Source organism: Oncorhynchus mykiss, chromosome 12 (assembly GCF_057628025.1).
Source record: "Oncorhynchus mykiss isolate SJ-2025 chromosome 12, ASM5762802v1, whole genome shotgun sequence".
NCBI classification, from domain to species: Eukaryota; Metazoa; Chordata; class Actinopteri; order Salmoniformes; family Salmonidae; genus Oncorhynchus; species Oncorhynchus mykiss.
Window position 1 is genome coordinate 80,783,629 of NC_143033.1, and position 16,347 is coordinate 80,799,975.

The 16,347-nt window shown below is 45.9% G+C and overlaps 1 protein-coding gene across 5 annotated transcripts in view; it reads left to right on the forward strand.

Annotated features, from left to right (window-relative positions):
- LOC110538283 (serine/threonine-protein kinase N1) overlaps positions 1 to 16,347 on the forward strand; it is a 55,821-nt gene that overhangs the window by 15,678 nt on the left and 23,796 nt on the right. For 2 of the 5 annotated variants that reach the window (XR_016485327.1, XM_021625001.3), the window contains exons 1-7: positions 6,139 to 6,616; positions 12,090 to 12,211; positions 12,331 to 12,512; positions 12,685 to 12,827; positions 13,062 to 13,182; positions 15,235 to 15,380; positions 15,566 to 15,779. Coding sequence is in view for 3 of the 5 variants with exons in the window: in XM_021625001.3 (XP_021480676.3) it covers positions 6,518 to 6,616; positions 12,090 to 12,211; positions 12,331 to 12,512; positions 12,685 to 12,827; positions 13,062 to 13,182; positions 15,235 to 15,380; positions 15,566 to 15,779 (1,027 nt within the window). In the remaining 2 variants the exon portion in view is untranslated. Of the gene's footprint in view, positions 1 to 6,138; positions 6,677 to 12,089; positions 12,212 to 12,330; positions 12,513 to 12,684; positions 12,828 to 13,061; positions 13,183 to 15,234; positions 15,381 to 15,565; positions 15,780 to 16,347 lie in introns of those variants that run through there. The other 3 variants (XM_036938556.2, XR_016485326.1, XM_021625002.3) reach the window with 3 other exon arrangements.

The following is a 16,347-nucleotide window of genomic DNA, read 5'->3' on the forward strand; positions in this document are numbered from 1 at the left end:
AGTCAATGTGGAGACTATATACAGGGGGTACTGGTACAGAGTCAATGTGGAGACTATATACAGGGGGTACTGGTACAGAGTCAATGTGGAGACTATATACAGGGGGGTACTGGTACAGAGTCAATGTGGAGACTATATACAGGGGGTACCGGTACAGAGTCAATGTGGAGACTATATACAGGGGGGTACTGGTACAGAGTCAATGCGCGGGGGCAACGGTTAGTTGAGGTAACATGTACATGTAGGTAGAGTTATTAAAGGGACTATGCATAGATGGTAACAACAGAGAGTAGCAGCGGTGTAAAAGAGGAGGGCCATGCAAATAGTCTGGGTGGCCATTTGATTAGATGTTCAGGAGTCTTATGGCGCTGTTTAGAAGCCTCTTGGACTTAGACTTGGCGCTCCGGCACCACTTGCCGTGCGGTAGCAAAGAGAACAGTCTATGACTAGGGTGGCTGGAGTCTTGGACAATTTCTTAGGGCAACTTTCCACTGGTATATAAGGATTAGGAGGAGGCCACTTTCATAAGTACAGTGCACTAGCATAGCCTTCTTTTTTTGAACCTTTATTAAACTAGGCAAGTCAGTTAAGAACAAATTCTTAATTTCAATGACAGCCTAGGAACAGTGGGTTAACTGCCTGTTCAGGGGCAGAACAACAGATTTGTACCTTGTCAGCTCGGGGACTTGAACATGAAACCTTTCGGCTACTAGTCCAACGCTCTAACCACTAGGCTATTGTCCCATAAAGCACCTCAGTAATTCTCCCTCTGCTCTGTGTCATGACCATATTCAGGATGACTGTTGTAGGTCACCAACTTTGTTTGCTATGTGCTGCTTTGTGCAGGTGGGTTCAGTAGAGCATTGATAACAATGCTCTACAATTTCTGTACACAACAGTAATGACACCCCTCTAACTGTTTTGTACACTCTGTGCTCCAACTCCGCCACTGGGAGCGTTGATTCTCCACCCTCAGCCTCACTACTCTCTACGTTTCCACTGACATGGACTTCCATGCTGTTGTATTCACAACTCTTCAGTTGGTGTGTATATTCATTATCTGAGTGGTAGCTCTCTCGATGTGATGTGTTTGTCTGCTGTGAACAGTGGTTAAGCAGCACATCAAGGGGAGGAGGGAGGAGGGGAGTGAGTGGTAATTGGAATTCACTGTTGCTCCCCACCAGGCCCTCTTAACCCACATCCCAGCCACTGCATGCCTGCTGCCTGCTGAATGGGGCTGTGTGGAGATGAGAGGATGTGAGGGGAATTCAGACAACCTCACATATCTCTCCTGTTTCCCTGGAACCTTTCGCTCTCTCTCTCTCTCTCTCTCTCTCGCTCCCTCATTCTGTCACTGTCGGGGTCTCTAGATGACGCTCCCTCATTCTGTCACTGTCTGGGTCTCTAGATGACAGTGCAAAGGGAGAACACACTATCAGACATAGTACCTCACTGATATAATTTTGGCAACAAAATCACTTGTGATTACACGACAGAGTGTAGTCACTAGCCATGAAATTGATGGATAATAGTGATATTGAGAGAGTTCTGTCCTGTTTTAAACACTCGTTCTCTCCTCACCTTTACTTTCTCGCAATCTCTATCGCTTCGTTTTTTAGGAACTTGTGGTGATGCTCATGAGTGCCGATGTTCTCTGCTGACCCCAGAGGTCACTGTTTCTCATCCTCTGACACTTATAGCACAACACCATGTTCATTCTCTCTCCCTCAGGGGCAATCACTATCAGCACACCTGACCCTTGTTGCACACCTCTCTGTGCTTTTGACAGCTTTCTCTAGGAAGACCTTGATGGGTCATTTACAGGTCACTGTCTGTCACCTGTCTGAACATCCACTCCCACACAGTGGCTTCACATTGCTTCTGGTTTAATCCATGACCCCAACTCCAAAACATGTCATCGTCATCCTCCAGCTTGTTCCTGGAACTGCCAATCCCCCAGCAGTTCCCCCATACTTCATTTCTCTTCCCCCAAAATATCCCATCAGAGCACACATGACTGAGTCGGAAAGGACATTGTTATTAAATTATAATGACTTATACATTAGTACCTCATAGTCTATCAGTTAAGCAGCAGCACTATGCTTTCTCATTTCCCTGTCATTGTCATTATTGATATTTGCTTATGCATCACCAAGCATCACAGGTGTGAGGGAGGGAGTTGGGAGGGAAGTGGCACAGATAGACAAGAGTGCTTCCCTTAAAGTCAATGAGATGGGCTTTATGTTTATTTATAGAGGCAGGCGCTGCAAACCGGCAGTCAGGCCATTAACTTCATCAAAGGGATGGCTTTCAGTCAATGGCTACATCGAGCTGAGAGGAGCTAATACACACTGGGGCCCAGCCACAGCATGGCAGATAGACTGCCTGAGGGATGATGGGAGAGAGGAAGATGGTGAGAGAGAAGAGGGAGAGGGATGAGGGTGACTCCCATTTTCTTGTTTCTTTCTCTCTATGGCTGTCTTGTGTGTTGCATGTCACATACATACATACATACATACATTCCTCTCTATAGGAAGTCATTCTATGGGACACTTTCACTTCCTCTGTGGTGATGGGCAGCATTTGCCCTGTTACTGAGTAGGCTGTCCTGTATGTGTGTGTGTGTGTGTGTGTGTGTGTTGTGTGTACATCTGTGTGTTTATGAGAGAGAACGTGTTTTGACAGTGTGTGCCTGGTCTGACATGGCTGTGAGCCATTCTGAAGGTGACCTAGGGTAGCCTCTGAGTCAGGACTTCAGACTGACACAACCTCACTGAATCAGTCACTGACAGGAAGAGGCTGGAGGCAACATGGACACTCTGGCTGTTCTGCTGGGTCACTCCTCTCACTGCTGTTTGTCTGTAAACTTTACCTGTTTGTTATGGTTATTCAGCCTTTCTAGTAGGGCTGGGCAATATATCAAATCTATTTTATTCATTCAAATGTATGTTTTTGCACAATATTCGAAATTCCTGTATCTCAAGAATTTAGTTTTTTTGTATTTTTTCGTTTTTATGAGTGTTTAAGTCTGCCTGTTCTCTTGTTGTGTTTTTGATCTTGTCTCCTTCGCGCCTTCTGTGCTGTGTGCACCTTCCCATTTACACGCATTGGGCTTATTTTGGACAGATTTTGCCGAGAGTGAAACCTCTCGCGTCGCCTCTTCCTCTCTGTTTACACACACCAAGCCCCTCCCCCGCCCCTCACACCAACAAAGTTGAGAGATCACTTCTTCCTCTGACAAGCGGTTTCAACTCGCTGTTTTCATTTGAGGTTTGGTCCAACAGAATTGGTCATATGGACACATTGAGACATTATTTTATTGTAATAGGGGATAAGTTAACCTTTAACGATAACATTTTTATGTCTCAACTACTCAAATTGTGCACAGAGCAGACAGTTCTAACATTGATTCTGAAAAATTCATGCTCAGTTTGTCATTACCACGTACCGCTAGCAGCATTTTAGCCAAATACTGTTATATTATCTAGTCTGTGTTTTATAAAATGTGCAATAGTCATAAAACACAATTATATAAGCATTTGGAAAGAAATCGGGATATGATTTTTAGCCCTAGGGTTGCACAATTCCGGGAACTTTCAAGAAATTCCCTGGTTTTCCAGAAATCCTGTTTGGAAGATTCTGGATTTCCTGCTTATTCCCTCCTGATTCCAGAATCCTCCAACTGGGATTTCGTGAAAACCAGGGAATTTATTGTAAGTTCCCATTTTGCATCCCTAATCCTCCCTCCCTCTCACTCTCATGATACAAACCCTGTGACATGGTTTAGTTCCACTTCCTGTTCCCTGTTCTGTGAAGCAGCTGTGCCTCTGTTTCTCTCCATGGGTGTTCTTCTCCATGTGGCCTGATGCTATTTATGACCAACATGCTTCTGTTGTAACATGATACATACAACAACTGCTATGTGTCAATGTTCCCCTGTTTGGACAAATGACAAGAATAGCTATTGATTCCCTTAGCTTTTATTATTAGGTGTAATTAACTATGTATGACTGCTTTTTCAGTGACGGATTTGAAAGCTTTTTGTGGTTCCCTGGTTGTAATATCTTGGCCTTTGACTGTTTTCACTCAGTTGTGCTCCCTACGTCTTCTGTGCCTCTCACCTCTCCCCCAAATGAACACACACACACACTGGTTGCATCACGACCTGTTACAGGATTATCTCCGTCCAATGACAGCAAGGCCCTTCAGCGGGTGGTGAAGATGGCCCAGTACAGTGCATTCGGAAAGTATTCAGACCCCTTGGCTTTTTACACATTTTGTTATGTTACAGCCTTATTCTAAAATGTATTAAACAGTTTTTCCCCTCATCAATCTACACACAAATACCCCATAATGACAAAGCAAAAGCAGGTTTTTAAAAATGCTTGCAAATTTATTACAAATAAAAATACATAAGTATTCAGACCTTTTACTCAGTACTTTGTTGAAGCACCTTTGGCAGTGATTACAGCCTGGAGTCTTCTTGGGTATGACGCTACAAGCTTGGCACACCTGTATTTGGGGTTTCTCCCATTCTTCTCTGCAGATTCTCTCAAGCTCTCAGGTTGGATGGGAAGTGTCGCTGCACAGCTATTTTCAGGTCTCTCCAGAGATGTTTGATCGGGTTCAAGTCCGGGCTCTGGCTGGTCCACTCAAGGACAGTCAGAGACTCGAAGCCGCTCCTGAATTTGTTTTGGCTGTGTGCTTGGCGTTGTTGTCCTGTTGGAAGGTGAACCTTCGCCCCAGTCTGAGATCCTGAGCGCTCTAAAGCAAGTTTTCATCAAGGATCTCTCTGTACTTTGCTCTGTTCATCTTTCACTCGATCCTGACTAGTCTCCCAGTCCCTGCCGCTGACAAACATCCCCACAGCATGATGCTGCCACCACCATGCTTCACCGTAGGGATGGTGTCAGATTTCCTCCAGACGTGTTGCTTGGCATTCAGGCCAAAGTGTTCAGTCTTGGTGTCATCAGACCAGAGAATCTTGTTTCACATGGCCAGAGTTCTTTAGGTGCTTTTTGGCAATATCCAAGTGGGCTGTCATGCCTTTTACTGAGGAGTGGCTTCCGTCTCTACGAGTTGTCCTTCTGGAAGGTTCTCCCATCTCCACAGTGAAACACCTCCCTGACCAAGGCCCTTCTCCTCTCAATTCTGCAGAAATGTTTTGGTACTCTTTCCCAGATCTGTGCCTCGACACAATTCTGTCTTGGAGTTCTACGGGCAACTCCTTCGACCTCATCAAATTGTAAAAACATCTCAAGGATGATCAATGGAAACAGGGTGCACCTGAGCTCAATTTCGAGTCTCATAGCAAAGGGTCTGAATACTTATGTAAATAAGGTATAAACAAAAATCTAAAAACCCGTTTTTGTTTTGTTATTATGGGGTATTGTGTGTAGATTGATGAGGAAAAAAGAAATGTAATCCATTTTAAAATAAGGCTGTAACTTAACAAAATGTGGAAAAGGTCAAGGGGTCTGAATACTTTCCGAATGCACTGTACATCACCGTGCTCCCACCCATCCAGGACATCTACTCGAAACGGTGCCTGAGGAAGGTCCGCAGCATCATCAAGGACCCCACACACCCCAGTCATGAGCTGTTCACTCCCTTACCATCAGGCAGACGTACCGGAGCATGAGATCTGATACCAACAGGCTCAGAGACAGTTTCTATCTACAAGCCATCAGACTGTTGAACACTTGAACTGGCTCTCACACACACACACACACACACACACACACACACACACACACACACATATTTCCATCCATTCTACACACACTTCACAACTGCTGCTACCAGACTCTTGTTATGATTGCCATACTGCATAATTTAAACACTTGTCCCTGAATCCCCCCTTCCCCAAACATGTATAAATATTGGACACTAAATTGTACCTTCCTGTATTATACTTATGCTAAAATGTTTATTCTATTCTACTGAGCCATTTACTTTATATTCCTATTCTTATCTTTTATTATTTCTTATTGTTGCATTGTCCGGAATTAACCTGCAAGTGAGCATTTCTTTGGACGGTGTACACCAGGTGTATCCCGACTAATGAAACTTGAAACTTGAAACAGACACAGCATCTGGCAGTGTGTTTGATGTGATCAGTGTCTATCACAGCAGCCTGTCGCTATGCTAAGACTAGCCAACAGCAGGAAGCAAAGTGGCATTGCTCACTCGCTTACAAAACCACACCACTCTCCTCTGTGTGTGTTTCTGTAGTGTTACTGTTAGTTTCTCGCTCTCTCTCTAGGCTAGAGAGCAGAACAGGAAGCAGTGGGTTGGGGGTGGGGGTGGAGCTGTGTCGCTCTCTCTCTCTTCCTACCTCTTCCTCGCTCATTCGCTTCAGATTGAGTCTCTTTTGATTCCTGGCGGGAAGGAAGCACATCCCGGATTTGAGGAGGCAGGAATAGCTCTCTGTACTTTGAGTGGCGGTTCTGGTGTGAGAGTGTGTAACTGGGCAGAGGGGAGGGGTTGGGCAACACAGAGAGAGCCAGGGTGGGCCATGGCCAGCGAGGGAGCTTTGGCGAACTGCCCAGGGGAGCACACAGCTGCAGACCACCCCACTCACACTGAACTGGACCAGGGGGACGCCGAGTCTTCGGTAGGCACACTCTGTCTGGGCACCATACAACATGGTTGCCTTCCACACTACAGTGTGTTTGTGAGTTTCCTCTCCGCTTTCTGCTTCATGTTCACTTCCTTCTCAGTCCATGCCATTTCTGATGACTCATGTCGGGGCTGCTTTTAGTATTGTCGCATTGTTTTCAGACCCATATGAGTGGAGAACTGCCTCTATTCAATTTCTCGGTATTGTTCCACTGGAGGGCATTGCTAAATGGCAATAAATGTATAGTAGTGAGTCACATGGTTAATGGTCCGGCCCTTTCCTCCTTCCTCTTATGTTGTTGTCTCTGCTATTCTTCTCTCCTCTGTGCCACTGTTGCTCACCTCCTGCCTCACTATTAGTAGCTGTTCATTTTAAGACGAGTGTGTGTGTCAAACTAGTGTGTTGTGTGTGTGTGTCTCAGTTCTGCTCAACAAGTGGGTGTTCTTCCTGTCTTAGTCCTACCAAGGCTCTATTCCTCCCTCATCTTTCTCTCTCCTTGTATGTTCTCTACCTCCATCTCTAGATGATTTTATTGCAGAGAAGGACAGGGCTGGGAGCACAATGAAGCTACAGCCTTGGTTTTGTTAGGACAGTAACACCACGCTCCAGCTGACTGGGCCATTTGGCCCACAACTTATGATCGTGTTGATAGCAACAGTACTAAACTCAGCAAAAAAAGAAACAGCCCTTTTTCAGGACCCTGTCTTTCAAAGATCATTTGTAAAAATACTAACTTCACAGATCTTTGTTGTAAAAGGGTTTCAACACTGTTTCTCATGCTTGTTCAATGAACCATACACAATTAAGGAACATGCACCTGTGGAACGGTCGTTAAGACACTAACAGCTTACAACAGCAACAGGTAGGCAATTAAGGTCACAGTTATGAAAACTTAGGACACTAAAGAGGCCTTTCTACTGACTCTGAAAAACACCAAAATAAATATGCCCAGGGTCCCTGCTCATCTGCATTAATGTGCCTTAGGTATGCTGCAAGGAGGCATGAGGACTGGATATGTGGCCAGGGCAATAAATTGCAATGTCCGTACTGTGAGACGCCTAAGACAGCGCTACAGGGAGACAGGACGGACAGCTGATCATCCTCGCAGTGGCAGACCACGTGTAACAACACCTGCACAGGATCGGTACATCTGAACATCACACCTGCGAGACAGGTACAGGATGGCAACAACAACTGCCCGAGTTACACCAGGAACGCACAATCCCTCCATCAGTGCTCAGACTGTCCGCAATAGGCTGAGAGAGGCTGGACTGAGGGCTTGTAGGCCTGTTGTAAGGCAGGTCCTCACCAGACATCACCGGCAACAACGTCGGCTATGGGCACAAACCCACCGTCGCTGGACCAGACAGGACTGGCAAAAAGTGCTCTTCACCGATGAGTCGCGGTTTTGTCTCACCAGGGGTGATGGTCGGATTCGCGTTCATCGTCGAAGGAATCAGCGTTACACCAAGGCCTGTACTCTGGAGCGGGATCGATTTGGAGGTGGAGGGTCCGTCATGGTCTGGGGCGGTGTGTCACAGCATCATCTGACTGAGCTTGTTGTCATTGCTGGCAATCTCAACGCTGTGCGTTACAGGGACATCCTCCTCCCTCATGTGGTACCCTTCCTGCAGGCTGATCCTGACATGACCCTCCAGCATGAAAATGCCACCAGCCATACCGCTCGTTCTGTGCGTGATTTCCTGCAAGGAATGTCAGTGTTCTGCAATGGCCAGCGAAGAGCCTGGATCTCAATTCCTTTGAGCACGTCTGGGACCTGTTGGATCGGAGGGTGAAGGCAAGGGCCATTCCCCCCAGAAATGTCCGGGAACTTGCAGGTGCCTTGGTGGAAGAGTGGGGTAACATCTCAAAGCAAGTACTGGCAAATCTGGTACAGTCCATGAGGAGGAGATGCACTGTAGTACTTAATGCAGCTGGTGGCCACACCAGATACTGACTGTTACTTTTGATTTTGACCCCCCCTTTGTTCAGGGACACATGATTCCATTTCTGTTAGTCACATGTCTGTGGAACTTGTTCAGTTTATGTCTCAGTTGATGAATCTTGTTATGTTCATACAAATATTTACAAGTTTACAAGTTTTATTTAAGTTTGCTGAAAATAAACGCAGTTGACAGTGAGAGGACGTTTCTTTTTTAGCTGAGTTTATTTCACCTGTATATCTATCGCTGTGTTCCTTCACAACAAATAGCCAAACATTTCAGTGCGCCATTTGACACAACATTAGGCCATCAGGTCCGCTATGAGAAATATTCCCAGATTACCATGACTACTCTGCACTGTTGTTGTGGAAGGTTTCCTGTTTAATAGCCTGTGTAAGTAGCCCTCAAAGGCCCAATAGCTGGGCTTGGCCACAAGGGCTGGCTTGGCTGCAGCCTGCTGTATTGTACTGTATTGCAGAAGGATTATGGTTCTAATGAGAGTCTGCCTGGTAGGAGCCGGGCTCTGCTCTGTTATGCCTGGCGTGGCGCTGAACAGGCCAATAGGGACGCTGCTGTAATCAGATCTGCAGGCTGGAGCCAGGTCTCTGAGTGGCCTACAGCAGTCAGTCAGTCGTTATGAGAGAGGAGGGACTGGGACTGCTCTGTCTGTCTGTCTGTCTGTCTGTCTGTCTGTCTGTCTGTCTGTCTGTCTGTCTGTCTCTCCATGTTGAAGGATGTGGGCTCTGTTCAACTCTAATAATGAGCTGTCTCTGTTTTATTGTTTTTAATGTCTGCTGTTGGGGATTTACTGTGATAGTGTTGCATGTCGGTTTGTGTGTGTGTGTGTGTGTGTGTGTGTGTGTGTATGTGAGTGCATGCACGCAAATGTGCTTATATGCATGCAATACCGTTACATGCATGTATGTCTGTATTTGTACCTAATGTCTATCACACTGTCATGTGTGTTTGTGTGCTGTATCTGTTTCTATGTGGCTTGCTGAGAGCTGGCGTGCTGACAGTGTGTCTGTGTGAATCAGTGGCCCTGAGCAGGAACAAGCCCTGATAGATTTTAGTCTATATTAATGCTGCACTAATCTGCTCTGATCTGGTTACCATCAGGAGGGGACGTGAGCACTCAGACCTTGACTCATTTAACGTCTCAGTCTCACTCTGCTGCTCTTAGAGACTCAGTTTTCTGAAGGGAAGCACTCACCTCGCAGTGACTGCTCCTCTCTCTGTCACAACTGCTTTTTAAGTCACTGACTCCGTCTGTCCCTTTCTGTTGCTGTCTTGGCCTCTGTTATATCTACAGTGCCTTGCGAAAGTATTCGGCCCCCTTGAATTTTGCGACCTTTTGCCACATTTCAGGCTTCAAACATCAAGATATAAAACTGTATTTTTTTGTGAAGAATCAACAACAAGTGGGACACAATCATGAAGTGGAACGACATTTATTGGATATTTCAAACTTTTTTAACAAATCAAAAACTGAAAAATTGAGCGTGCAAAATTATTCAGCCCCTTTACTTTCAGTGCAGCAAACTCTCTCCAGAAGTTCAGTGAGGATCTCTGAATGATCCAATGTTGACCTAAATGACTAATGATGATAAATACAATCCACCTGTGTGTAATCAAGTCTCCGTATAAATGCACCTGCACTGTGATAGTCTCAGAGGTCCGTCGAAAGCGCAGAGAGCATCATGAAGAACAAGGAACACACCAGGCAGGTCCGAGATACTGTTTTAAAGAAGTTTAAAGCCGGATTTGGATACAAAAAGATTTCCCAAGCTTTAAACATCCCAAGGAGCACTGTGCAAGCGATAATATTGAAATGGAAGGAGTATCAGACCACTGCAAATCTACCAAGACCTGGCCGTCCCTCTAAACTTTCAGCTTATACAAGGAGAAGACTGATCAGAGATGCAGCCAAGAGGCCCATGATCACTCTGGATGAACTGCAGAGATCTACAGCTGAGGTGGGAGACTCTGTCCATAGGACAACAATCAGTCATATATTGCACAAATCTGGCCTTTATGGAAGAGTGGCAAGAAGAAAGCCATTTCTTAAAGATATCCATAAAAAGTGTCGTTTAAATTTTGCCACAAGCCACCTGGGAGACACACCAAACATGTGGAAGAAGGTGCTCTGGTCAGATGAAACCAAAATTGAACTTTTTGGCAACAATGCAAAACGTTATGTTTGGCGTAAAAGCAACACAGCTCATCACCCTGAACACATCATCCCCACTGTCAAACATGGTGGTGGCAGCATCATGGTTTGGGCCTGCTTTTCTTCAGCAGGGACAGGGAAGATGGTTAAAATTGATGGGAAGATGGATGGAGCCAAATACAGGACCATTCTGGAAGAAAACCTGATGGAGTCTGCAAAAGACCTGAGACTGGGACGGAGATTTGTCTTCCAACACGACAATGATCCAAAACATAAAGCAAAATCTACAATGGAATGGTTCAAAAATAAACATATCCAGGTGTTAGAATGGCCAAGTCAAAGTCCAGACCTGAATCCAATCGAGAATCTGTGGAAAGAACTGAAAACTGCTGTTCACAAATGCTCTCCATCCAACCTCACTGAGCTCGAGCTGTTTTGCAAGGAGGAATGGGAAAAAATGTCAGTCTCTCGATGTGCAAAACTGATAGAGACATACCCCAAGCGACTTACAGCTGTAATCGCAGCAAAAGGTGGCGCTACAAAGTATTAATTTAAGGGGGCTGAATAATTTTGCACGCCCAATTTTTCAGTTTTTGATTTGTTAAAAAAGTTTGAAATATCCAATAAATGTCGTTCCACTTCATGATTGTGTCCCACTTGTTGTTGATTCTTCACAAAAAAATACAGTTTTATATCTTTATGTTTTAAGCCTGAAATGTTGCAAAAGGTCGCAAAGTTCAAGGGGGCCAAATACTTTCGCAAGGCACTGTACTCTAGCCATGGATCTACATTATTTTTACTCTTTGCTGCACTGCAGTCACACAGGATGTGAGCTGAAATGTTGGGCTCTTTGGTTTGGGCACCTGCCTCTGGGACCCATTGGAACATTAGCCTGCTCTTTCTCTCTCTCTCTCTCTCTCTCTCTCTCTCTCTCTTTCTCACTCTCTTTCTCTCTCTTTCTCACTCTCTTTCTCTCTCTCTCTTTCTCTCTCTCTCTCTCTCTCTCTCTCTCTCTCTCTCACTTTCTTTATTTTCCGTGTACAGATAAATGCTCCTGTCTATCCTAATGTTTGCAGCCAGTTTAGTGCTGCTCAGTTAAACCTTCTGACCTACAGGGTTGTGTGGGAGACATCTGGTGTCAAAGGTGAACGCAACCTAGTCCCCTGCACCTCCACTCCTCCAAAACCCCTAATTAGGCCTTTTTCCCAGAGAGGAAATACTGCAGACCTTTGTCTATGTCTCTCTGCTATCACTGCAATATCATCTTGGCACAATACATGTCGCAATGTATTTGACCGATACTAATCTATTATCCATTGTCTCTCCCCCTCTCCTCTTCCTCTCCCCCTGTCAGAGTGACCCAGGTGGGCTGTCACTGCTGGAGCAGCTGGGTCTGGACCAGAGCTCAGACTTCTCTGACTCCAGCATTCAGCAGCGGCTGGACGGAGCGAGGGACCACATCCGCCGGGAGATCAGGTTAGCATTACTACTTAATTACTCATTTACTATTCAATCATTTCTATGATGTATTGATTAACTACTCATTGTGTGATGCTACAAACTTATGAAAAGTCCCTGTGATTTGACTGGATCAGGAAGGAGCTGAAGATCAAGGAAGGAGCAGATAACCTGAGGAGAGCCACCACAGACAAGAAGAATGCCCAGCAGGTGGACAGCCAGCTCCGCAGCTCCAACCGCAGACTGGACAGCCTGCACTCTAAGTTACAGGAGCTGGACGCTTACATTGTGGTCAAAGGAGGGGACGACAACAACACAGGTATCACTGACGGGGATGGAACTATGAAGCGAATGGAGTGTAGCCTTATACCATTGGATGGATTCGAACAAAATGTAGAATGTAGAATGTAAAATGTAGAATGTAGAAAAAAGTTGGCCATTGTTAATGATTATAATAACTGTCAGTTAATACCATGACCTTTGACCCTCAGATGCCCCCAAGTCTCCCGGGGCGCGCAGCTGCTCGGCCAATCAGGACCGGATCACGGCTCTGGAGCGCCAGCTCAACATCGAGCTCAAGTGTAAACAGGGAGCAGAGAAGATGATCCCCATTTATGCCAATGGAGTCACCAAGGTACTGGACCACCTAACCTGGACCACCTAACCCCTCTAATATATACATCTATTGTAGCCTATGTACAATACAGCCAGCCCCTCCACAATCTCTCTTTCTCACTCTTCTGAGTTCATGTCTCTGGTCAGATCTTCTCCCAGCCTGATTCTTCTCTGAGTAGTGAAGGTTAGCTGGGATGTGTATTTGTGAGCTGTCTGCTATTTCACTGTCCTCACTGTACGGTGTCGCTTGTAGGACAAGAAGATGCATCAGGCGGCCCAGCAGATGCTGCAGGACAGCAAGACCAAGATCGACATCATCCGCATGCAGATCCGCAAGGCCATACAGGCCACTGAGCAGAATGAAGATATCCAGGGTAAATATCTGCCTGCCTGCCTGATTGCCTGCCTGCTTGTCTGTCTGTCTTCCTGTCTGACTGTCTGTTCATCCCCCTTTGTCTGTCTGTCTCTAATCTGTACATCTATTGTTAAATGTTTTATGAAGTGTGGGTAACAGATCACCACATACACACACACACACACACACACACACACAGACACACACACACTTCCACACAGAGCGCAGGTTAAGGCCTTATTGATGTTCCTGCATCCCCATGATGTTGCCCAACAGCAAAAAGTCATGCTTCTTTTACCCAAGGTTAGAGACAGAGGGAAAAGGGGAGAGAGAAAGATAAGGAAACAAATAGTAAGATATGGAAAGCGAGAACGAAAAAGAGAGTGAGAAGATGAGAAAAGCACAGGAAGTAAAGATACAGATTTAGGCCCATATCTTTAAATGTATTGCTGTCTATTTCCCTCTCCCTACCTTCTTCTCTCTACCTTCCTCCCTCCGTTGGATTAAGAATAGATCAGAGTTGCAGGGCATTTAGCCTCATAAGTCATGAACCATCCCTAACTTAGGACACACACAGACGCACACAAATCCATCAAAACCCCAATCTACACAATACTCCATAATGACAAGCCGAAAACAGGTTCGTCGAAATGTTTTCAAATGTATTACAAATAAAAGACAGAAACACCTTGTTTACGTAAGTATTCAGACCCTTTGCTATGAGACTCCAAATTGAGCACAGGTGCATCCTGTTTCCATTGATCATCCTTGAGATATTTCTACAACTTGATTGGAGTCCACCTGTGGGAAATTAAATTGATTGGACATGATTTGGAAAGGCACACACCTGTCTATATATGTCCCACAGTTGACCGTGCATGTCGGAGCAGAAACCAAGCCATGAGGTCGAAGGAATTGTCCGTAGGAGGATTGTGTTGAGGCACAGATCTGGGGAAGGGTACCAAAACATTTCTGCAGCATTGAAGGTCCCTAAGAAAACAGTGGCCTCCATCATTCTTAAATGGAAGAAGTTTGGAACCACCAAGATTTTTCCTAGAGCTGGCCGCCCAGCCAAACTGAGAAATTGGGGGAGAAGGGCCTTTGTCAGGGAGGTGACCAAGATCCCGATGGTCACTCTGACAGAGCTTCAGAGTTCCTCTGTGGAGATGGGAGAACCTTCCAGAAGGACAACCATCTCTGCAGCACTCCACCAATCAGGCCTCTATGGTAGAGTGGCCAGATGGAAGCCACTCCTCAGTAAGAGACACATGACAGCCCACTTGGAGTTTGCCAAAAGGCACCTAAAGGACTCTCAGAACATGAGAAACAAGATTGTCTAGTCTGATGAAACCAAGATTGAACATTTGGCCTGAATGCCAAGCGTCACGTCTGGAGGAAACCTGGCACCATCCATACGGTGAACCATGGTGGTGGCAGCATCATGCTGTGGGGATGTTTTTCAGCGGCAGGGACTAGGAGACTAGTCAGGATCGAGGGAAAGATGAATGGAGCAAAGTACAGAGAGATCCTTGATGAAAACCTGCTCCAGAGCGCTCAGGCCCTCAGACTTGGGCCAAGGTTCACCTTCCAACAGGACAACAACCCTAAGCACACAGCCAAGACAATGCAGAGTGGCCCAGCTAGAGCCCGGACTTGAACCAGATCGAACATCTCTGGAGAGACCTGAAAATAGCTATGCAGCGACGCTCCCCATCCAACCTGACAGAGCTTGAGAGGATCTGCAGAGAAGAATGGGAGAAACTTTCCAAATCCAGGTGTGCCAAGCTTGTAGCGTCATACCCAAGAAGACAAGAGTCTGTAATCACTGCCAAAGGTGCTTCAACAAAGTCCTGAGTTTGAATACTTACGTAAATGTCATGTTTAATTATTATATATATTTTTTTACATTTGCAAACATTTCTAAAAACCTGCTTTTGCTTTGTCATTATGGGGTATTGTGTGTAGATTGATGAGGGAAAAATGTATTTAATCAATTTTAGAATAAGGCTGTAACAACAAAATGTGTAAAAAGCCAAGGAGTCAGTAAATGGTTTGTTATCGCTCTCCCCAGGTAATCCAGACACGTGTGGGGTGGAGCTGCGAGTGGAGGAGCTGTGGCATCATTACCGTGTGGAGCACGCCATGGCTGAGGGAGCCAAGAACATGCTGAGGCTGCTGGGAGTAGGGAAGGTCCAGGACAAGAAGGCCATGTCAGAGGTCAGAGTTCACACACAAGACTACTGTATGGATCTCACACATGAACGTACATTTAATGCACACACACACACCATTTAGGGCACATTTAAATGCACACATACACACACACACACACCATTTAGGGCACATTTAAATGCACACACACACACACCATTGTAAACCCCCTCGCTCCTCTCTCCCCCCAGGCCCAGTGTGGTCTGAGTGAGTCGTCCCAGCGCTGTGACCTGCTGAGAGGTTCTCTGGAGCAGCATCTGCTGGAGCTGACGGACGACCACCCCAAGGCCTGCCTCATCAAGGAAGAGCTGGTGCTGGCCTCCTCCTCAGCCTTCAGCTCCAGACACGGAACCCCCTATGTACACAACCAGTACAGCACCCTCTGCAAGCCCTCCCCACTCACTGGTACATACACTCATAGTCTATCACTGACTCTTACAGCCTCTCTAAACCCTATCACTGACTCTTACAGCCTCTCTAAACCCTATCACTGACTCTTACAGCCTCTCTAAACCCTATCACTGACTCTTACAGCCTCTCTAAACCCTATCACTGACTCCTACAGCCTCTCTATACCCTATCACTGACTCTTACAGTCTCCCTATACCCTATCTCTGACTCTTACAGTCTCTCTATACCCTATATCTGACTCGTACAGTCTCTCTATACCCTATCACTGACTCTTAAAGTCTCTCTATACCCTATCTCTGACTCTTAGTCTCTCTATACCCTATGATCATACATTGGGCAGGAGGTTAGGAAGTGCAGCTCAGTTTCCACCTCATTTTGTGGGCAGTGAGCACATAGCCTGTCTTCTCTTGAGAGCCATGTCTGCCTACGGCGGCCTTTCTCAATAGCAAGGCTATGCTCACTGAGTCTGTACATAGTCAAAGCTTTCCTTAATTTTGGGTCAGTCACAGTGGTCAGGTATTCTGCCACTGTGTACTCTCTGTTTAAGGCCAAATAGCATTCT